Raw genomic sequence first — 23,059 nt, 5'->3', positions numbered from 1 at the left:
CGATACTCGTGTCGCTACCGGGGAGTCCCCTGTGAGGGAAAGTATCCGGTTGAGCGCGGTCGAAGAAAACAAAAGACAGCGAAACGTGAACTCGCCAAGCCAGTTCGTGGTGTTGTTATCTGTGATTTATGGTCAGATACGAAAATATTGCTTCCGGCGATGCGTTTCAAGCTATATTCGATATTCCTAGATGAGTTCTCCAACCCGAATTTAGTTCCGTGCTTTCATATAACTATATACTTAACGAAACGTAGTACGCCAACCTCGTGCCACGTGTAAAATTAATTTGGCGAATCTAATCTCAAATGTGAATGGTATCATCTTTCGCAAATTTACCGCTCTACGAACTGCAGCAGTTAACTAGCGAACTTTATGGTTATCGTAATGTCGGGAATGGATATAGCCGTCGTAGAATATTTCACTGGGATACTTAGGAACAAAGGGGGACACCTGTCTATGAGCTCATTGATCGGTCATCTGTCCGAGCTCACCCTGCAAGAAAGAAAGCATGTTAAAGTAAGACTGATAATAATTGACTTTGCTTATAATTTATTATACATCATGAACAATAACACACCAACCTGAATGCTACTTTTCGTCGTAGTTGCAATATGGTATTACATGAGTCAGTGATTTTTAAATTGTCTTGGCACCATGAATGTATTCGCATTATTTAATTGTCCTTTTCCATTAATGATTACATTTGTTGTAATACCTAAGTGATGTAAAATGTAACTGATGCACTTGTGGACTCATTCCGCCTTACTTTATAATATGCTATTGGTACGATATTTCATCAGTCAGTCATTCTCATGTCATGGTTACACGTAGACTTTCATAATAGAGTGATAGACCTATTGCGCCTGGTTGTTTGCTAGAAAATGAGGCCTGTGAAGTGTTCATACGCAATCCAATAACTGTTTACGCAACAGATGTTACGACATCGTAAATATGTTACATAGCGGTAATGGATTACAGTTTCAATTTTGGGATGAACGATATCAGCCTATTGACATTATAATTACCTGATTGGGTTAATGACATGACGATAATTTTCTAAGGCTATACATTTCAGTTTTTTTGATTAGCAGCGACTTCGTATTCTCTGAGTTGGAATCGGTATGAAACTATTGGATTCTCCCTAAATAGATCTATATAGATATGTCTTTTGTGATGTCAAGACTTCAATTTCAATGTAGATTGTAGGGTAGGTCGTGAAAGATATCTTGAACCTTGCATTTTCAGTGACCGACCTTTGTATTTGAGTGGTCATGTGTAGGACGGGACTCAATGATTTGAGTATTCGAATCAACTCGACTATTAATTCTAATGATTTGAGTCAAGAAGTTAAAGATAATTTATTCCGTTACTGAGTAGTGAAATTTGTCAACGAATATTATAATTTCGAAAGTATTTTCTACTGTGGCAGCCCTGAAGCCTCGATTGCCCGTATTGCAGCATACAACATATGCTTCTTGGAGGTACAGAACTTCAATATACAATTAAATAGTATATTCGAATAAATAGTATATTCGAATTCGGGTTCATTTCAATATGAATATACTATTTAACAACATATGCAGTAGCCTACAAAGCTATACGCATTTTGATCGAAGTGACAAATCTATATGAAGTCATGATGAACCCATGGTATTGTCATAAAATGCAATGAAATAGACATAGTTGAAAATATACTAGCTGATCATAAATGTGATGTAGAACCGCCATTATATTCTGTGACGTAGCATAAAAGGTGCGTATTTGAATTGTCCACGTCTTTTATACACTTATGGCGTCAAAATGATTGATATGCTACTCGGATACTCGACTCGAAGCCTAAGACATTATTCAGAATCGAATCACTCAGGTAGACTACTAATCGTTGGCATGCTCATTCTTTTCAGCAAATTGGTGGACTTGAAAAATTTATTAAGCGGCATCCGGAGTCGTTTATGGTTGACGGGGATGCAGTCTATCTGATTGAAAATCATGTGGCGCGGGCAAAGTCTGGTAAATCAGATCTTGCTGTAAGACGCATTGGTTCCGATAAGAAGTCCGCTATAAATTTAGAGAGTGCAAGTAAGTTTATCTCTTGTTTGTTTTCAGCCTGGTGTTTTCCTGTGAGGTTTTGTATATAGTACCGTAGCCTAGTTACTGCTAAATAAATTGCAAATCGTATACCGGTATATATTATGTGCTCTTAGGCGCATATGGGAGAGTAGTCCCACCTATTTACACAGTTAAGTAGACTATCCACAGTATCCAGAGAGATGCATCGGCTAAGATAGAAGATGCCATCTTCTATTTCACTGAAGTGTTATCGCTAAACTTCATAATTATTTGAGCCAACCGTGAGCTGAACTTTAATTCTTCATCACCTTATTCAGCAAGCATTTTGGGTAAATCCCAGCTACTTTTTCATTTACCGATAGACATATTATCGAATTTTGTCTCTTGTACTATACATGTTATCCATGCCCATGAACCAAATCTTGCCATGTTTTTGAAATCTAGCTAGTCAAAACCAGTCAGTAATCACATTTCAGTATCAGTATCGCTGTATAAATTTGCTTAAAAATGTAGCTTCTTATCTTGACTTACTGTTACGTGTCAGTAGGCTTTTGCCTAATTGTAGTCTGCAAACATATTATTATGACATGATGCACATGACATTTCATCGCTTGGATTTTAAATTTTCAGAAAATAGGTGCCTACACTATTAATATCAAGACAGCTCTGGCAGGCTATCTGATAGACTCTAGTATTAGTTTATCTGTCAATATGAACGCCGGTAAATACTGTTACACTTGGTCCTAAACAAAACCATTGATGCAGTCTTGCCAGCCTTAATACTCTTTTTGATGTGATTACAAAATTTTACTCGGGTTACAATAGTGAAGCGTATGTATTTACCAGCTATGTTCCTTATTTTGTCTATGCATTATACAATAATTACGGTACCGTAACTTGATTATTGATCATTTCAAAACACATCACGATTGGGTGGGAAGATCTCTAAAATGACTTTGCGAGGTATATAAATTCGCAGGCCACAATAAGGACGATGAACATTAAAGGATAGTTCTAAATGAGACGTGCAGTGGGACAGTACAGAAATAATCGCCTAAAATAGGCAAAATCATGTATAAAATCCGAATGAAAAGCTTTGATAAAAACTTGTCAAAATCGATATGTCAAAAACGTTTTGCAGTTACAAATTTTAGTCAGTGGGGGGTATATTTTTACCATTGTTTACAATATCTTGTGTGTTGTGTCAGTAGCATATACTCGTTTTTCAACTTGGAAGTTGAAATGATCATTCATTAGCGATTGAAATGAAACTCGATTGAACTGTTGTTCAGGTGCTTCCTTGAAATTGCGTTGTTTAACCAATCTGCTATGAATATTGACAATTGACGATTCTAAACAAAAATTATACTTCTTTCAGAAGACGACCCTTGTGCGGTTTGTTCGGATCCTATAGAGACGTATGCGATTGGAAAATGTCGCCATCCCATCTGTTTCAAGTAAGCTGTCTTGATTGTTGCAGCGCAGTCATACTCTTTCCAGAGTTCTCATTGTTTTCTTGCTTTATTATGATAAATTACCATATTTTATAAGGGATTTCATGAAATTATGTTATTTTACAGATGTAGCACCAAACTAAGAGTACTATGTAAAGACAAGAATTGCCCGGTATGCCGACAAACTCTAGATATGGTAAGTAATTAGTCTTATTCAGCTCCGCATTGGTAGTTGGTATCATCAACAATAACACTAATTAGGTAGGCCTACCTTTAGGTGTTTTCTGCTGACAGATTTTGCTTCCAAAGTATTTCATTTATTGCCTGATATGAAATATTTGACTAAGTCATTTATAATGTTTGTATGGATGACTGGTAACTGCACAGTGCACACGTATATAGCTTATGAAACATAACCATAAGATACCTGTATATTATTTCCACATTGGTAGGCTTTAGCTATGGCCATATCTCATCCCATTGCTCTTACCAGACAGCTCTATATGTATTGGTATAACTATTCTCATGAGTTATGCCTTTCATCATTTATGATCTCAGAAAGGACTAGGTGTCTTGCTGGACAGGTATAGTTTTATGGTTTTGTGACCTAAAAAGCTTCTTCAGCAGTGTAGCTACTGTTGCATAATTTTGTAAATATGTCAGGTGTACTTTTTGAAATCCCAACCCATTTTCTAAATGAACAAACAGTATGCTCCTGGCTTGAATTGTTGTGGAATTTTACAGGAGCACTGTTTAACGTTTTATCTCTTTACTTATTTGAACAGACTTGTTTCTTATGTGCCTCCCTCCTGTGAATTGTTGTTCTTATCATTCAAGTGTAAGGGAAACGGAAATTGCATACTGGTAGGCTAGTTCTTTTTAATCGATATGATAGCATATCACCACCATTGCCTGCAGTGAGTATCTTTTGCATCGTACTTGTTCACCAGGGGTACTTGTATTTATCAATAATATTCAGTCTATACATTAATATTCATTTACCATGGTATTTTTACGGTAGTAACCTAAGGGGAATTCCAGGCACGCCCACAAGCGATTGCGTCATGCGTATGGTGCAACCGAGTGCTGTATTTCATTCAGCAATGTAAATAACTGGTCATTGATTTAGAAGTAAGCGAATTGACTTAGCTGTTTACCTAACCTTGTGAGTTCGTACCCAAACCAAATGTTGACTGATACAATAGTTACCAACAATCAAAATTAGCGCTTTGTTTTCAGGTTGTATTTTCGAGGAAGCTACTACCTATAGATGAACACGATATAAACAGATACATAAAAGATGATGAATACGGCATTGCCTTCGAAACACAATCCATACAAGACCAGAAGAAGTAACCATCCGAGAAGATTTTTATGAGTTTTAACTCAATATTAACGTAATTTTATTTTGCAGAGCCTTAATGCGTCATGTCTGTCCCAAGTGTCCTAAAACATCGTTTAAGGAATTTGATGATTTGAAAGCCCACGCTCGGTCAAAGCATCAGCTCTTCTATTGTGACATATGCGTGCAGCAATGCAAGGTATTTGCTTATTGCGATGGTGTGTTCGTCGAAAACGTTTCAGCTCTAACGTTTTAGATCTTCACGGAAGAACGAAAAATATTTACTGCCAAAGAATTAGAGAAGCATATTGAAAATGGAGATAGCGCGGGTCTGGCCCCTGGCGGACACCCGCTATGCGAGTATGCTGTATTTTGTATTCAATCCAGGGATACTACGCTATCTGAATACATGCCTTTAGTATTAGATACTTATGAAAGCTCAATCTATCAGATTTCCACACTTGAAATGATTTATGATCTGCCCTTCCATCCTGCTGGGTAGGGTGCTCCTAATTGGGAGATGAGCTGATTGAACACTTCAAGATCCTATTTAAGATTCAAATCTAAAACCATAAATTCTTTTTTGCAAGTACAACGAGCCTACTGTTTCACTCACCATACTTTTTCCAAAGGACTGACTTCACTCAAACTATGTTGATTTCAGTGTTGGAAAGAATGATTTTCTGTTACTGAAGACTATCAAACTTGTGTACACTGTATTGTACACATACAGTACAATTCACTCTAATTGATTGTTGTTTATATTATTGGCTTTGTGTTATTGTAATATTCTTAAACTTTGGTAGCTAACCATAATCACTGCTGACTGCTGAGAGTGACCATGACTAATTGATTCCAGTGACCCAATTCTCAGCAGCTACCATAAGGTTTTGTTGTGATGTACCTTACTGGTCTTCTAACGATGTGAGTGATTTCCTGATAATAGTAGGATAGAAATCATTCCCTGTATGAACACTGAACAGGTTCACTGTATGCTATGCTGTGTGCATTAATCTGTTATTACCGAGTTGGAACATATCTCAAGCCTAGACAGATCAGTACGGATTTAGATGTCCATCATATGCAAGGCAGACGATTCCGTGGTGAATTCGTTCTCAAATGAGTTAGTATTTTTCTATTTCTCAACTGCAATATTTGTGATGAATACATTACGTACGCCATGTTGGAGTCACATTTTGTACGAATTCTAGGACATACACAATCAGTGAGATCAATCGTATAAGGTAATTTCTAGGGCAAGTTTTTGTTGCAGTTAAATCCGTGGAAAGTTGCATTTATTCATTTATTTTCGAAAAAAGTTGCAGAAGTTGCATTTTGACCACATTTTGCTCGGTTGACTAAAAAAACAAAAGGTCAATTTTCCAGCTCAGCTCCCGAAATACCTGTAAATGCGTTACTTCTGTGCTGATTTACAGTGTTTCAGTCGAATTTGGCCGTGTATTTCACCAAAATCGAAAATACTTTCATGAAAAATCGAAAAAGTTGCATGAAAAATAGGCACAAAAGTTGCAAAAAGTTTCACTATAAGATTCTTTCAAACAGCTTAAAACAGCATCCTACATATCTTACGAGTATTTAGGAAGCTGCCGGAAGCTGTAAAAAAAAGTTGCAAAAACTTGCCCTAGTAATTTCTCTTCCAAATCATCGTATTTTGTTCGTACATTTGTTTTAATGACTTCTCATAACTTGCCTTCAATAAGTATCACCGAATAATTACTCTATTCGTTGTTGGATTGATTGTTTGGTTGGTTAGTTAGAAGGCTCAAGGCAAGGTGTCACAATGAATATATGCGATGACGATTTACGATTTAATGCGCCTTGTACAACCAAATCGGTTTCCCATAGTTCATACCGTCTACATTTGCTTTCAACTCCCCCAATCACCCAATTTGTAGCTAGCGCCCACAATGGGAACTGCAGACCTAGTCATTTGGGCTCCTTTCATTGTATTGCAATCTCGTGATGAATCGATGAAATTCCTAATGTACTGCACTGACTGAGTCTCTAATCTTTAGATTCTGTAACCATCGATACCTGGATAATGACGAGCTGCTCCGGCACTTGCGGATGCATCACTGCTCGTGTAGGATCTGCGATCAAGATAACGAGGATCGGAAGAACTACCAGTTTTACGCGTAAGTCACGTTTTCTATTTCGTTTTTTTTTTTTCGCGCGGATTTCGACAATGACGTTTGTGTTGTCAGCGATAAGAATTCGCTTCTGGACCATCAGAAAGAACAGCACTATCCGTGCGAACACCCGGACTGCATGGATGATGACATGGTCCCGGTTTACAAGAACGAAATTGATTTGCAAGTGAGCAATTGGATTGTCTCTTTAGCGAGCTATAGATGAAACTCGACCATGAAGTAGCACAAATTTTGTAGCTTTGCTTAAACCTGCATTTCCCCTTTCTGGTGCCCCAAGGCTAAAGTTTCCTGTTAAGAAATTTACATGTTTTGGCAGATTTGCAAGTGAGCAATTGGATTGTCTCTTTAGCGATTTATAGATGAAACTCGACCATGAAGTAGCACAAATTTTGTAGCTTTGCTTAAACCTGCATTTCCCCTTTCTTGTGCCCCAAGGCTAAAGTTTCCTGTTATGAAATTTACATGTTTTGGCAGATTTGCCTTAGTGCATTGACAAATTCTTCCATTTCAACGTTGAAATACTCAAAAACTGTGTGGACCGCAATATCTGATGATGTGTTTTTTTTTGTTACAAACGCAATTTTTCACTCGGTGTATTGCAGTTTTCTGAGAGAGGCTTACATTCTTACATTACCGTGTGTGCTCCGTAAAATTCTAACGTTGCACTTGCGCACTAGTCTCACCAAATCTTTTAGTTTGATACAGATCTCTGTGTTGATGCCACTCGCACATCTGCTCATTGGATTGAATACTGTTTACTTTCCTCTGTAACATGTGTTAATCAAGTATTTGTACATTGTAGGTACATATATTTTTATGCTGCTAATATGTCGCTGTATCACTGATGCAACTGCTCGAGTGTTTACATTCATTGTGTAGTCCAGCTTCTTGCATTAAGTCACCTAATATGACCTATTGAGTTGTGATACGTTCTGTCTTAATTATGTGGGCTTCTGATCGGTAAATAAATATAATGTAGCGAATTTATCTATGACTATTAATAGAAAGCACGCCTTGAACTTATACTATTTTGACGTCCTTGGTGTAATTCAGCGGCAGAAATGGGGAATACCTTCACTAACTCCGATTGTGAACAGGCTGGATTGTTTCGCTTTGATAAATCTTCATGAAAATGTTCTGCAATCGAGCACAGCATGTATTTATCATATTTTATATAACCTCCGAGATGACGAGAATAATTTCATCCGAGTTCATCCAAAAAGCTTTCACGGCCATGAGGTTGAACCGTTGTGTTGTTATAGAAGTTATCTATATATAGTGTAAACTCACCCGTCATAATATGTGTGATAATTTTAATTGGTATTCTGGCAATTTAATATGCGTTTCTCCTTTCAATTTTCATCATGAAAATGACGTCAATAATATCAATACCAAATATTTTATCTTTCAGAAGTAATAGTGGGTGTAGTTAAATTAAACTCTCATCCTCATGCGACGTTGATGCCTGTCATAATGTTGCTGATGCAACACAATGTATGAGCTCTGCTTGAAGATGCAGTCTGACGCTAATTGTCAGCGTCATGCCATGTCTCTAATGGAAAGACTTAACAATATGTTGAATTAGTTTTGACCCATGACTGGTGAATGGTGATGAATCAATTGGATCGTTCGAGTAGTAGCAGATTGGAAGTCACATTACATGTTGCCCACGGATTTGTTCGTTGTGCTTTCATATTTGCCTCCATATTCCAGCAAACTGATTATTTGCGTACAAGCAGAGATGGTCAAACTCAAAGTAGTGAGTGTTGGTCCGCAAGTAAAAGGAAATTCGGTCGAAGGGATGCGTATTGCGTACTAGCAGTCGGAAGATACTGCTATAAAAATGCATCTTTGCGAGTAACACCAAACGACTTGAAACGTCACAAATAGGTTCCGATGTTCAAATATTTTCCTCCAGTTGTTACGACAATGTCCATCACAAAAGTGACGCAAACACATCCCATATCATATCCCACATAAATGTTTAGTAGAAGTGGGAGTAGTCTAGAAATGTAACCGCTTGAGAAGTAGCGGAAGTAGGCCAGAGCTACTTGAGCACTCCAAAATAGTACATGTGGTCGTGGGCATAATTCGTCACTGAATACCTGAATCCCATATAAGACACATTCATTAGTTTGACAAAGTAGCAAATCCTGTTCCATTTTTATTTTAATGCCGGGCTCGTAACTTGAATTGACCCGGTGTTACAGCGGTTTCCTTCTCCTTCAGAGCCACATCCTACAATATCATAGTGACCGGAGGAGCAAACGCGCCGATCAAATCATTAACGTACCGTTCCAATACCGACAAAAATACGGTAAAAGCAACTTACCCGTTATTGCGCTAAACTTTATCTCCATATCACTTATTCTTTTGTCAGTCGAAGCAAAGAGAATTACGAAAGCAACGCCGGATCCGGCCGGAGGAATTAATATCACGGGTACACAGTCCTGCGTAGGATTAATTGCGTCGTCGTGAAACTTACCTTTCATCCCGACAGGAATTGTGGCCAGGCGTATCGAGAAAGGCTATTCCTTCATCGAGAGAGACGACGCCCCGAATAAGTTTGAGGAGAACGTGTTTTTCGATCTGGATGCCTGCGGACTCGAGCCTTACTGCGACCTCAGGGACGAGTTTAATAATGGAGACAGGTACGGCAGATTTTGACTTGATCGGATCGGTTTTGTGCCTTTCGCCACCAGGACAACAAATTTCGAACGAGATATTGCTATAAAGAAAGTTTTAACGTTTGTCTTTTGTTATAATATATGATTCCTAGTAGTGAAACCCGATTTATGAATAGTCATTCAATGTCCCCAAGTGCAGATTCGTGCATCGGGTCATCGTGGGAAGAGTAGAGAAGTATTTGCCAAGCTGCTCACATCCGACCTCTTTACAATTTTCAAGACATCTTAGGTTTTCTGCATGCAATGCCCATCGAATTTTTGCATATTTTTGCAAAGCTCAACCAGTCAACATCTTTAATTTTATGAACCCAATTATTAAAGTACTGTACTGGATGGTATTGTTGCATAAATAATTGAGTTACTGGTATAGCTTGTTCATCGCATAGTCTCTCTGTTGAAAATGGTGATTTTCTATTACTTGAAGACATTAGTTCAACTGACATAGGCCTATGTGTTGCACAGTGCATGCTTCTGTTATTTGGATGACTCATTCTTTGATGTGTTCTGGTTTCTGTATATATGCCCTAGTTGAAACTGTGTTATGTTTTGATACCTGATTATACTTCACACTCGTTTGCTCATAAAACTCTTGCCTGTTTAATATCTACTTGTTTATGTGAAACCTATAGCTCTGTCATTGGAATGATAAAATCAAAAGGGAGCTCCAGATTTTAAATTACTCATGAACAGAATGCAGACTCATAGCTCTCATTCAGAATAAATTAACAATTGTATTCCGGGTTTATATTGTAATCATTGACCAAATATTATTGTTGTTAGGTAAAATTCTCGCTGGTAAGAAGCTGGGTTTGCAAACTTACGATTGATATCCATTAATGCATAACTATGAATTAAGCATCAGCATAGGACTGGTAAATACAGTGAATCAAATAGTACAAATACATGGTAACAATGTTTTGTGGCTCCGTTACATAGTATCTGATTTTGGTAAAATACGGCCAGTTTAAGCTGGGCAGTTGAGAATCCCTGGCCCAAGGTAGTCAAACCGCTTGCAAGTTTCTTGTGTAACAATGCAGTAACTCGGTCTATCGTAACGTCAACAACAACCCTGTGCACAAAATTTTTGTTCACCTATTTATATGGAGGATATAATGTATAAATTTTGAATTTCTGTAAAATACTTGATATAAGAAGATCACAGAATTTTGGGCTGAAAGTAATGGCTATCCATGTCATTTTCTGATCTGTGTTGCTTTCGCTTTGTTAGTTGCCAATATCTACCTCTGACCATACGACTAGGCATTACACTGGTGGAAAGTATGTGGCATTTCTGAAGGAGATTGATCAAGTGATTTGAATAATATATTGTTGTCACTTATGTCATAAACCCGAATATTGTCGGCTGACATTAGTGAGGGGTAATCATCTGCAGGCCAACCGATGGCGTAAGCTCAATTTACTCCTTTTAGACTACATGAACTCCTGTGGAAGACGACGTTGACAGATTTCGCTTCCTTAGGAGTGATGATTGTTTTTGTCATTTGTGTGCCTTGGAGTTGACTTTTATCAAAATTTGTGAAACTTAATTGTTTGTGCATCATCGAAATACAGTATATTAAGCTTCAACTATTTTTTCACCTCGGTTATTTGAATTTTCATGCGTGCGACGTCATATTAGGTGATACTATTGCTGATATATATGATTACCTATAACGAGTGTCAGCTGTAGATATTCGGGACAAGTTTATTTGTTTATGAATATACCTGATCTCGGGTCAAATTGCTCCCCCTGAGTTTGAGTTTTCGATTTTCTCAGGGTCGCCGCCTACGCGCTACCGTCCACAAACCCGAACGCAAAATCCAAATGGAGAGCTCAGAAAGTGGAACGAATGGAAGAGGACCGTAGCTCACCGTTAGAAGGTTTTCCCGACTACGCTGCTGCAGAAGATATGCTGTGAGTTGAGATTTTTATCATTATACATTAGCATCATGCTGGTAAGCTACTGACACGCGCCTATCCAGACGTCGTCAGTGAAAGTAGAAAATGGAGGTGTGAAAAGAAATCAAGTAGTTTCAAAAAGTGGATTTGGTCGAAATTGCAGGGTGCAAACCCTAAATAATTATGCCGTCGCAAATTGGTGCCATTTTCAAAAATATATTCTCATACAGCTGATCGTGCTAAAGGGGGTATTTCGCCATGACGTAATGACAATTTCGGTATAAACACTGATGGAAACATGTCTTAAAACGACTTGAGTAGTTTTTACTACAAAATTGTTTAAGAATGAAAAAGTAGGCCTAGTCATAAAAGACAGGTCTGTGGAGTCGAAGTTTGAGTTTCATTACATTTTATGCGGATGGATGAAAACTTTAATGACTTCTTTACCTCGGTACCAAAAGTGCATAAGTACGACACACGTGCGTTCACGTCGTCCAACTATCATAAGGTGGACAAAAAAGATCATCGCTCCATCAAATATGCCGGACCTGATTTGTGAAACAGTATCTCGCCGGCTATCCCACAGTCGTGGAGCATGTCCACATTCAAATGCAAGCAATTTCTACCATTTCTACCATTTACCGGGCCAATACCTGACATATCGATCTCGCGTCCCGTCAGTTGCCACCTCCAAGTTGTTTCGACAGCTTCCTATCTTTCATTGTATGGCAGTCTTGTGATGTTTTGAAATGATGAAATTTTATGAATACACTTGAACTCAGAAAAATTTTGTAACAAACAAACTCTTTGGAGTCGGAGTTTATGAAAATGCTCCGATGCCAACTGATTTAAAATCGAACCAATTGTTTTCAAATTTTTCTACGAAGTGAAGCTTTTCATGTATGTGAATTTTCACAAACCTAATTTTTGCTAAATTCTCACCTTTTCTGCTAAATTCGAAAAAAAGGTTGATTCACATAGTAGAATATTACCTAAAATGTAACTCACATATAATTTTCCGAGTAGGTTTACAGGAATGGTAGAGTCAGAGTTCTGTGAAGAAAAAAGTAAGAATTGTAACCGGAGTTGGTGTATTGAAAATGTCTGGAGTTAGTAGTAAAATGAGCCGAAGGGTGTGTGTGACTACCAACAATCCCATATCCGACGCAGCGTAATTCCATGCCATGATTTGCTTCTGTGTTTGTTGGACTTTCCATATTCTTTTATCGTCCACGCTCAGAATGTATATGCATTCCTCATGCAGTTGAGTTTGCAATGGACAAAATGCGTTCCAGTTCAAGTAATTGGCTTTAAATCTTTCACCTCCGGCTGGACCGTTCATTTTTGTAAAAATGAATTTTGTTCAGAACAACGGCCCCTCCTGCTGGCGTTGAATTTCCAAGCTTGGCTACCGGCAGTAAAGCTGTGACTGCGCCGTCTCTTTCAGGGTATGTAGACTTATTTCCTCAACAAGGCAAACAGTTTAAGTCTTCAATTCGTTATTTTTTCATTTCAGCTGGTCATCGAAACTCCTAAAAGCTCCTCCCGCCATCAACAAAATCACCCCAATCGTTAAGAAACCAGTAGCGCGAAAACCTGACTACGGTTGGCGCTCTTTGAAGTGAAGATCCCGGCAGCGAAGCAATTCACTTTTTTTCTGTTCAGAGATAGGATATATCCATCATAATTTGAAAGAAAAGTTTGGGTTCATCCAAAAACACAAGCAGATGAGCGATTTCGAGAGCAACATTTACTTCTCGCTGAAAGAGTACAGGCCGCAGTCCGGTTACGTGACTAGTCTTCTGGGTGAATTATCGCACGGAGAAAAGGTTGGTGGATATTTTTGGTATACTTGTTGGATGGCCCACCTCTCGCACATGGGTTAATTGCCCGTTGATATCGACTCCAACTCTCACGAAAAGCGCAGCGGAATGTGTTGAATGAATAAAAATAGAAACACATTTGGTAACCAGTCAAACAAAACAAATAGACATTTTTCTTGCTACGTTTTACAATTTTTCAGTTTGATAGGAAAAAGTCCAAACGACTTGATGAATTCAGTCGACGAAACTGACTGCAAATATAGTAAAAAAGGAAAAACATGTTAGAAAAGCATGCACATACCACATTGCACATGCGAGGAGAAATAGCTTACACATACAATTATCATAATATGGGCAGGCAAGGAAGAGGATAATACAGCTATGGGTACAGGCCCAGTTGATAGTGTTACTCTTATTTAGACTTATGCCTGGTCTGCCAAACTACAATTTATGTGACAAAATGGCATTATGTTGTAAGGAACGAAATGATAGAAGATGCTTCATTTGTAAAATGACCTGCATAGTAATATGAAAGTAGCAGGAGATTAGCCTCCAAGGTTTGGTGCATTTGGCTCGATAATAATGTAGGGCTAGGATTTCCCATAATTAGTAGGCTACTTTGCTTTCAATTTCACCTCAATCTCATATCATTATTGTTTTCCCGTTACTAATCGCTTCCTGTGTGATTTTCAGGTGTGCTATGTGCTGCAAAGAGCAGCCGTGGACTTTGCGAAAACTAAGCTAAGAGCCGAAAAGGTTTGGAAGTAAGTTTGTGAATGTCGACGTTTTTGCAGCTCGGCAGCGATGTGACTTGCGATTTGACTATAGGTTCTCGGCTACTCCGCCTCCTGCAACAGTAGATCGTGATGAAGAAAGGATATCTAAAGCTAGGGAAGATTCTGCTAGTGAGTATTATTCAAATCTTTGTGACCTTTTTGACAATGGTGGCCAAACTATGAACTAGAAAACTGCCAAAATTCCTGGAATACTGACTAATAATTTTGATTATCGCTTCTATTTACTCAATTTAATAAGTTTCTTGCATAGATTACCAGATATATCTATCTATCTGTTTAGAGAACCTACATTTGGCAAAACTTACCACAGCTAGGGTTTATTGAAGGCAGTGCATGCTTGTAGTTGTAATCAGCTCAGAGGGAGAGCGTATGTGTCATAAACAGCGTAATAATACATTTGTAGTATGTGTGTTGTTTTCTGTTGAGTTGCTCCGTGACTCGTGCAAAAGCATTAGAATTCTGGTGCTTTCATTAGCCTTTCCACTCTTTAGCTAACGGGAGACGTATATATTACGTTGTATGAATCACTCACATTGAAAATCTAAAACGGATGTTAAACATATGGCTGCTGCCCCGGATTTCATCTGACCCAAGAAGCAATGCTGATTAGTATGAAATATGGTTGTATTATCCTGCACATTTCTAAAAACTGTTGAGATTTTTAGCTTTCATTGAATAACGTCTCAAGACATTATATGCCGAGTATGTCCAGGCCACATTATAACCACCCGATAGCAGCGTTACGGTCAGGGCTGCAATACCGTCCTTATTTCTAAGATTTGTCCTAATTTTCAAGGGCCAGGTCTTATAAAACTCGACTGTCCTTATTTCTAAGAAATGTCCTTGCTTTCGACTTGCGTCGTTATTTAGTCTTATTTTCGACAACTACAGAACTTCGATCGTTTTCCGCGGGTATCTGTGTTGCATAATATTCTAAAATTATCCTTTTGCGACGAGATTTTAGCATCATAAATGAAAGGCGTACACACCACAGGATTTGAGTTCTAAGTTGTGAGATAGCTAGGGCAGTGAGTGGTATAGCAGTTTCGGCTGTAACAGGTAACTGCTGTTAATTAGTCTGCAGCTAATAAGCGACGGAGAAGGCAGAATTTATTGCGTTGTGAAAAAGGGCGCAGTGCAGTCAGTCAGTCTTGCGATTGATGCCAGGCGTAGGCGAGACCTCGGCACAGATCACAAACTTCATTCTCTCCTCTATTCAAGAGAACGGTCTCGACATGAAGCAGCTGTCATCCTTTTCTGTCGATAATGCACGAGTGAGTTTTGAAGGATCACAGCATAGTGAAAAAACAACGTAGCGAACATTGTATCTGATCCTAGTCGGTTGCCCTGTTCATATTTTGCATAATGCAGCAGAGAAGGGATCATAGCGCCTCACACTTGACTTAGAAACATGCTTGTTAAATTTTTCGACCGTCCTTAATTTTGGGTCCATGTCGATGGCAACCCTGGTTATGGTATCACTCTAGTCACCATTAGCTGATATTGACACCTATTCCGAGAAGGCAAAAAAGTGCACACACCGAGTTCACAGTTTATGGAAAAGTGGTCCAAAAAGTCGTTATTCACAGAATAGAAAACGCGAATGTGAAACCGTTATATGCAGGAGGAAAAGGAGAATATAATAATACAATCATAGTGTCATATATTTTGTGGACTGGACACCAGCAAATGACACTGCTCAGTGAAATTGGTGTACGTCACACTTTCTATTTGACTAAAGGCAATTTGACGGTAATTTTTGATAGACTTGCCGAGCGCGAAATTTGATAAAACGGGTATCAATCGAAAGCTACCCTGGCACTGATTGCGAAAATATAAATTTTATTCTGTTCGTGGATCTGGAACCCCCCAAAATCAGCCTCGAGTGTTGCATTGTAACGGAATCTGGTATTGTGACGCAACCATGCCGTCTGGGAGCAGGTGAGTTGCAGCGCAAACCGCAAGCGTATTGGCCATTGCTGCGCAACCGATGGAGCATCCTCACTCTCGTGCGCACTTGCTCCTGAGCTGCCCAGACGGCATTGTTGTGTCACAATACCAAAGTCTGTTACAATGTAACATTCGAGGCTGATTTTTGGGGGTTCCAGGGCCACGAGCAGAATAAAATTTATTTTTTCGCAATCAGTACCGCGGTAGCTTCCGATTGATACCCGTTTTTTATCAAATTTCGCGCTCGGCAAGCCGGTCAAAAATTACTGTCAAATTGCCTTTAGCCAAATGGAAAATGTGACGTATACAATGTCACTGAGCCGTGAGATTTGCTTGTGTCCACACACCATATAGGACACTATGATACAATGCTATATCCAGAAGCGTAGCCAGTGGGAAAAACAAAACGGTATATTTTTTAAAAATTAGGATGTTTTTAATTATAACCGCTTTATTGCGTTTTAAATATATGCACAAATGCCGTTAAAACAAGGGTAAAATAATCTCGCTTGTGTTAACGTCTGTATACACATAAACATTTGCCAGTTATATTAAAATATAGCTCCATTATGCACAGTCGTATGCCAGTTCGCTTGTGTCTTTCGCACTACTAATTACCGACAGCGAGACTCATGCGCGCGAATCTTGATAAAAAGCCCGCGCGAATCATGACACAACGCAGCAGGTGATCTCACGAATCACAATGTATCTTATGCGAGTAGCAAACAAATTTCGATGCTGCTATTGATGATGCCGGTTGGCTACCCGTTATGTAGGGCATAATCTAGTATGACGAGTGGATAATTATATTCGAAAGAGTGAGGTCAGTGCATAACCACGGCGTGAGAAACAATTTGCGAAGGTATTATTTATTCACGCTGTTATTGGGTGAAGGCTTCTTTATTCTTCGAGTGAGGCTAGGCACGGTATCGATTTAGATCAGGCTAGGGACGTTTTTCGATTATGAAGAAGAGCGGAAAGGCCGGACAGAGATCTATTACATCATTTTTCAAGTCCTCATCGCCGAACATTACTGAGCAACATGTCAGCCAAATGGCCGATACACCCGAATTCAATTCCTCATCTGGACGCAGGCGAGTCGATTCAAGTCAGGCCGAAGGACCATGCTCGTCGCAACAATTCATCCATTCGCATTTTGAATATGATATTGGATATTATAAGCGTGGTAATAAAGTTGAGGACCAAATCAAATTCAATTATTTAACTGGTCATTGGAGACCAGATCGTTATTTCGAGTTTCCGCCGAAAGAATATCGCTACGCAAAAAAAGTCGTTCGGCTTAAATTTCAGAGAAGTTGGCTCGACGCGTTCAAGTGGTTAGCCTACAGTCCGTCTCAAGAAGGGGCATACTGCGTGTTTTGTCGGCTGTTTGCCGTTGATACAGTTAACGGCCAGCAATTAAGACAATTCGTCACTGAGCCAATGCAAAACTGGAAGAAGGCCAGTGAGAATTGCAGACATCACGCTACAAAAGAATATCACACTATGGCTCTCCTGCGAGCAGACGGTTTCGAAAGAACGCACAAAACGGGTACGATAGTGAAAAGAATGGATACAACTAGGGAGAGGAAGGCCATTGCCAATTGCAAAGCTTTAAATTCCGTTATCGAAACCATTGCATTTTGCGGTCGCGAAAACATACATCTTGGTGGCGCTCTGGGAAGTGATGCTGATCAGCAATCATGTAATGACGGAGTGCAATCAGATCAGATCGACTAAACGGCCTGGCTTTGATGCATATGCACCGAGAAATCGAATTATCCAAGTCGGATGTTTCGCGGGATTTCGTCGCAAATATTCTTGCACATTATGTATCGCCGTTTGAATGCGATTGTTGTGAAATTCGCTTTGGCACAATTGTGATTTTCATGTTCTAAATGTTTGTTGATAACAAACTTGACAAAAACCAACTCGCGCGTGATCTAAATACCATGGCATCTGATGCGAATGTGACGATACCTTTTTCGGGCTTACGTAGACGGGGGAAATATGCTAAAAAGGGCATCGCCCCACTGCTTCGTTATATCATAGTGTCCTACAATGGTGTGGATACTAGCTGACTAGCAAATCTCACGGCTTACTGCAATTGATTTACGTCATACTTTTTATTTGGCCAAAGGCTATTTTGCGGTATTTTTTAGCGGGCTTGCCGAGCACTAAAATTGATAATTGGTATAAATTGAAAGGTACCGCGTTACTGATAGCGAAAGTATAAATTTTATTCTGCTCGTCGTCCTGGAACCCCCTAAAATCATCCTCGAATTTTGCATTGTAACGAAGTTTGCTATTGTGACGCAACAATATCGTCGTGTTATCTGTGTTTACCGTTAAATCTCTTGTATTCCTCACAACGCATATGCAGGACCAGCGCCAGATTACGAATAAAACAAACGGAGCATAGAAATATGCCAGCTTATATCATATTTAGAGCCACTGTTTTAGCCTTTTTTTTAACTGTATTGTATTTTAGCCAATTCCATTGTTTGCGAATTATGGTATAATTAATCGAACATCTATGATCCGTTATATACTGTAAAATATACTATTGTGTATGCACGCTTGACAATGGAGTATTCAAGTGAGAAACAAGGGCATGGATATCGAGGTAACATTTTGGAATCATTTGACTGGTCTGGCCTGCGAACTATACGAAGGTTTGAATCCGTTGCCGATTGAGTTTGACACCCCTTATTTAAAATGTTTTTGCTGTTAACTTTTTGCGTTCTAGTCATGAAAAACGATGCTAGGCGAAATAGAAAGCATATCTTGAAATCAAGTGATTGAACTTGACTGCTAAGTGGAAGTTTTATGCAGTGTCGCGCAACGAGATGAATGCACGTGTCGGAAAAATTACGAGTTACAAAACGTCTTGTGACTCGGAAACAAATTATCAAGTTATCGACTTACGATTTTCAAAGTGAAGCTGTAAGAATGTCCGAGTCTCGGAGTTATGTTTAAAAAAGGTTAGGAGTCAAGAGCTGAACTTGGCATATTGAAAATATCAGAGTCGTTTGCAAATCGTACTGACTCCGCAGCACTGGGCTTAATCCGTAGGCACGCATAGAAACACTGATTGCTGTCATTTTCTCCATATAAGCCGATCGTTTTGTTACGCTACCGTACGACGCTTTAGATGGCGAAATGGGATTGGAGAGTGTGCATGCAAGACATAACGGCCTTGGAAATGTCGTCGTCATTGAGGATATCATGACGTCCGGCTTCTCTTCCCCCGTCAGTAATAAAGGCCAAAGTAGACCTGTCACTAACGGGACAGTCTCGGGCGCAACCGCTACACTGGCGTCCCCGACAAGCACAACCGGTAGAGGTAATTTCGGTTACTTTGTCCTCACGGCTGCCGTTTAATCTTATGTGTTTTCCATTATTTCTTTTTAGCGAGCACGTCTAGTTACATCTCAGGGATCAATACACCGCATTTGGCAGATGGCTACCCTTACCCATTTCCTCTTCAGCACGGATTGTCGGGTAATTTAATGCTTGTCATTACTAGATACTCTGCTCTGGTGTTCGGATTTATGTCGATAGAACAGTGGTTCTCAACTTGGGGGGCGTGCCCCCTTTGGGGGCGTGAAAGCATCTGAAGGGGGCGCGAAGAAGCGGTCAACTGAAAAATATTTCGTGCTCTGCGCAATTTACCTCCAATTCACGCGTGTTTATCTATATATAGACCGAATATCATATTTTTTAATTCTTTCATCAACAGTCATAACCTTCCATGCCACCAAAAAATCGGTTGGGGTTGCTAGCATCGCGATTGGATTTTGTGATATGACGATAAGGGAGGCGCGAAATTTTTCACTATCATAAAGGGGGGCGTGTCTGAAAAAAGGTTGAGAACCACTGCGATAGAAGGAGTCCTTTTGCAATCATAAAATTTTCTGTTGGTATATACTTCTATACGTATGTTAACAGCTCCTCCGTTCGTTGCATATTTTTTATTATCACTTGCTTCCTTGTTGTGACTGCGCATTGTTATGATGCTAAAGATTCAGAACCTGACCCAAATGTTTTCTCTTCACGGCCATCCTTTCTTGCAGGCTATCCGAACCGTGCTTCCGTATTCAGCGACGAAGCCCGTCTATCTTTTCTGCACTCTGCGGAGAAGCCGCCTGTCGTTAGTACGAACCACGATGTTAGTAATTACCATAGTCATTTGGAACAAGGTATCGGTCCTTACGCGCGTTACCATGTTAGATAACTTTCATAATCGGTTCGATTTTCTGTTTCCAGCACTTACTGCAAGGAGTCTGACGAACGGAACAGCTAGTTCAAAGGTAATTAAGAAATCAGTGGTGCTAGTATCCTTTGCCTTAAATAGGCGCTGCGCTCTAAATATGATATGATCTCAAATTGATGTTGGTAGTGTGAGAACCAGCAGTCATGTTCTTCAGAAAGCCGCTGGCTGGAACTGGGTACTACCAAAATGTTACCATACATTTAATTGCAGTGCTTCAATGATTTTGCTTTGTAGCTGCTTTCACATTGCCAGTATTGTTTCTGAATGACGTTTTCTCGACTCACAAGATGCGGGTCTTCCGTGATCGCACGATTTTTTTTCTTCTCATGTCTCAAATAAAATATCGTTTTGTCTTATTGAACTAATCTGCCGCTGCATTGCTTGGATTTTGTATCACTGACGTTGAGTAACTCTGTTCCCAGGCCTCAAGCATTATCAATTACAGCAGTGACGAAACTAGCGACGACACTTACTCGTCCGACGAGGATGACAGCGACGGCATGGATTCCTCGTTGATTAGCGACGATACCAAGTCCTATTTCGCTGCTTTAGGTATACACCGCTATAGCTGTAGATCCGGCAAAGGATAATTTATGCCGGACATTGTCGAGATTCTTGTTATCGCGGAGCATCGCTAGACAATGAATCAAGCCTCAGAGTTGGTCAAAACAGCGAGCGTTGCTCCTCAGGTAGAGGTAGAAGTAACGCGGTAAATTTCTACTCGATTACAAGTTGTATTAGCAATTTCCAAGACATGTCTTCGAGAGGAAGTAGAAAATGAACATGTGAAAACTTCTCGAGTAAATTGTAAGTAGGCGAAAGTAGATTTAGTTGAGAGTTTGTATACATTTTATGGAAACCGGTAAACAGGGAGCATTTCTGACGTTTTTTACGACTATCACACTCAAAAGTGATGCAAGCTCATAGCAAAGCTACCTTTCAAAACCTGACCACCTCTGTACTTAACCCGCGTTCAGCCGATGACTAGAAAGGCGCGCACGAGTCACATCTTTCAAATCAAAACCCTCTCATTTGCAGAAGCGTGTCTGAATAGCAAGAAGCTGTGTAAGATTCTCCAGCAGCAAGTCATGTCTGAAATGAAGAAGCAAGGGGCGGAGGTCTTTTCCGGGCTGCAGTACATCGAGTTGCGTAGAGAAGATAATGCGGCGTACTTATTGTCAGTATTATTCTCAAGCTCTAGTGCGTTTTTACACCATGTTTTATTTTGCAGTTTCCACGCAAAAATCGATAGCAGTAAGGCTTCCTCTGTGAGCAACGGGTATTGCAAACTGGATGGGTTTTACCCGGTGGACAGCTCATGGGCTGGCGAGTTGAGGCAGCAAAATATTGCCGCCAAAATAAATAAAGAGCTTTACCTTTTAAGGGGCACCCGTCATTACCTCACGTGAGTTTGGATGGTCGGTAATTGCGTGGCGTGTTCGTAACAAAGCGATTCGTTTTTCAGTGTCGGCAAAGGAAAAGGGGATAAGCTGCGGCTTATGCTTCATTATAAGAGTGGGAATTAGAAATCAGAGCGGGGAAGTTGTGTGTATATGTCTGCCATGCTACATTGCCAATTTCGTTTTTTGATCGTTTCGGTGTACACTGTACATAGTGTACAGTACATGTTTCTGCACTGGTACTGCACAGGATCTTTCTTTCTTGGTTTGCTCTTAACGGGATGGTTCGTTTTTGATTTGCAATCAAACATGTTAGTGGGAAACATTTTTATTGGTCTGTGTCTGGGGTTGAAGTGGGATTTCAGAGTGGCCGCCAGCGGAACTGATGAACCTGAGTTTACTGATTTAACTACTGGAACCTAATTGAATAATGGAGTTACGAGCCTTCTTTTGAGAAGAAATTGCTCGTTTTTACAGTATTCAATTAAATTATGTGGTCAGGAATTGGCGGGAGTCTTGTAACACATATTATAACAGCATCTAGGATGTGTTATGACGACGTGACTGATCAAATCAGACGCGAAACTCGAAATCCTCTATACATGACAGAATGTAGGATTCATATCATCAGGTGAATTTAGACCTATTCTCTCCCAGATAATATCGTAGCACTTTAAGTTTAAGGTTGTTCACTATTTGCCAGTGTAATTTAGTTAACATCGTAATTTTATCAGATCAATACACCGCACGATAGCGATATAATGAAGCGACTTGGAGTGGGCTTTTAATCGAACACCCACCTTGGCCTCTACAGCCTGTAAATAAGATGCATTGCCCGTGCACACTGGAAAAAAATAAAGGACAAAAATGAATGCTGCATGTGTCGGTAGTCGAGGTCGATGTCAGATTAGAGGACACCAACGTTTTTAATCCAATCTTTGGCACGGATCAGTACTAATTATCAAAAATCGTTAGATTATATTTTCGTCATAAGACACAATGCGATGTAATGAACATAGGAGGATGCCAAACGACCAGTTGCAGTCTCTTAACTGGCATCCATCTCGACGAAGTGCCCGATGTCACAGTTCCTTTTTCAGTGATAGTAGGCTTACCATATTTTGAAAATGTAAAAAGAGGACACTTTTTCAGAAATTTGCAAGATGCAAAACTGGAGTAGAATTCTAAA

At 39.6% G+C, this 23,059-nt stretch overlaps 1 protein-coding gene across 1 annotated transcript; it reads left to right on the top strand.

Annotated features, from left to right (window-relative positions):
* Positions 1-99: 99 nt before the first annotated feature.
* LOC145433800 (uncharacterized) lies at positions 100-22,198 on the top strand. Its single transcript, XM_080311057.1, has 26 exons — positions 100-516; positions 1,905-2,079; positions 3,449-3,527; positions 3,651-3,720; positions 4,764-4,876; positions 4,939-5,065; positions 5,123-5,226; positions 6,903-7,022; positions 7,092-7,203; positions 9,267-9,354; positions 9,418-9,477; positions 9,538-9,688; positions 11,502-11,639; positions 12,992-13,072; positions 13,141-13,229; positions 13,290-13,453; positions 14,141-14,211; positions 14,276-14,352; positions 19,349-19,540; positions 19,609-19,698; positions 20,271-20,396; positions 20,464-20,507; positions 20,893-21,022; positions 21,509-21,647; positions 21,702-21,875; positions 21,936-22,198. The coding sequence occupies exons 1-26, from the start codon at positions 373-375 to the stop codon at positions 21,994-21,996; spliced, it is 2,919 nt and encodes a 972-aa protein (XP_080167183.1). The 5' UTR covers positions 100-372; the 3' UTR covers positions 21,997-22,198.
* The last annotated feature ends 861 nt before the right edge of the window (positions 22,199-23,059 follow it).

The sequence above is a fragment of the Botryllus schlosseri genome, chromosome 2 (genome assembly GCF_051294905.1).
Source record: "Botryllus schlosseri isolate E-star chromosome 2, Bs_hap1, whole genome shotgun sequence".
Classification (NCBI taxonomy): Eukaryota; Metazoa; Chordata; class Ascidiacea; order Stolidobranchia; family Styelidae; genus Botryllus; species Botryllus schlosseri.
The sequence above is the reverse complement of the archived record's forward strand: the minus strand, read 5'-3'. Positions and strand labels throughout refer to the sequence as shown.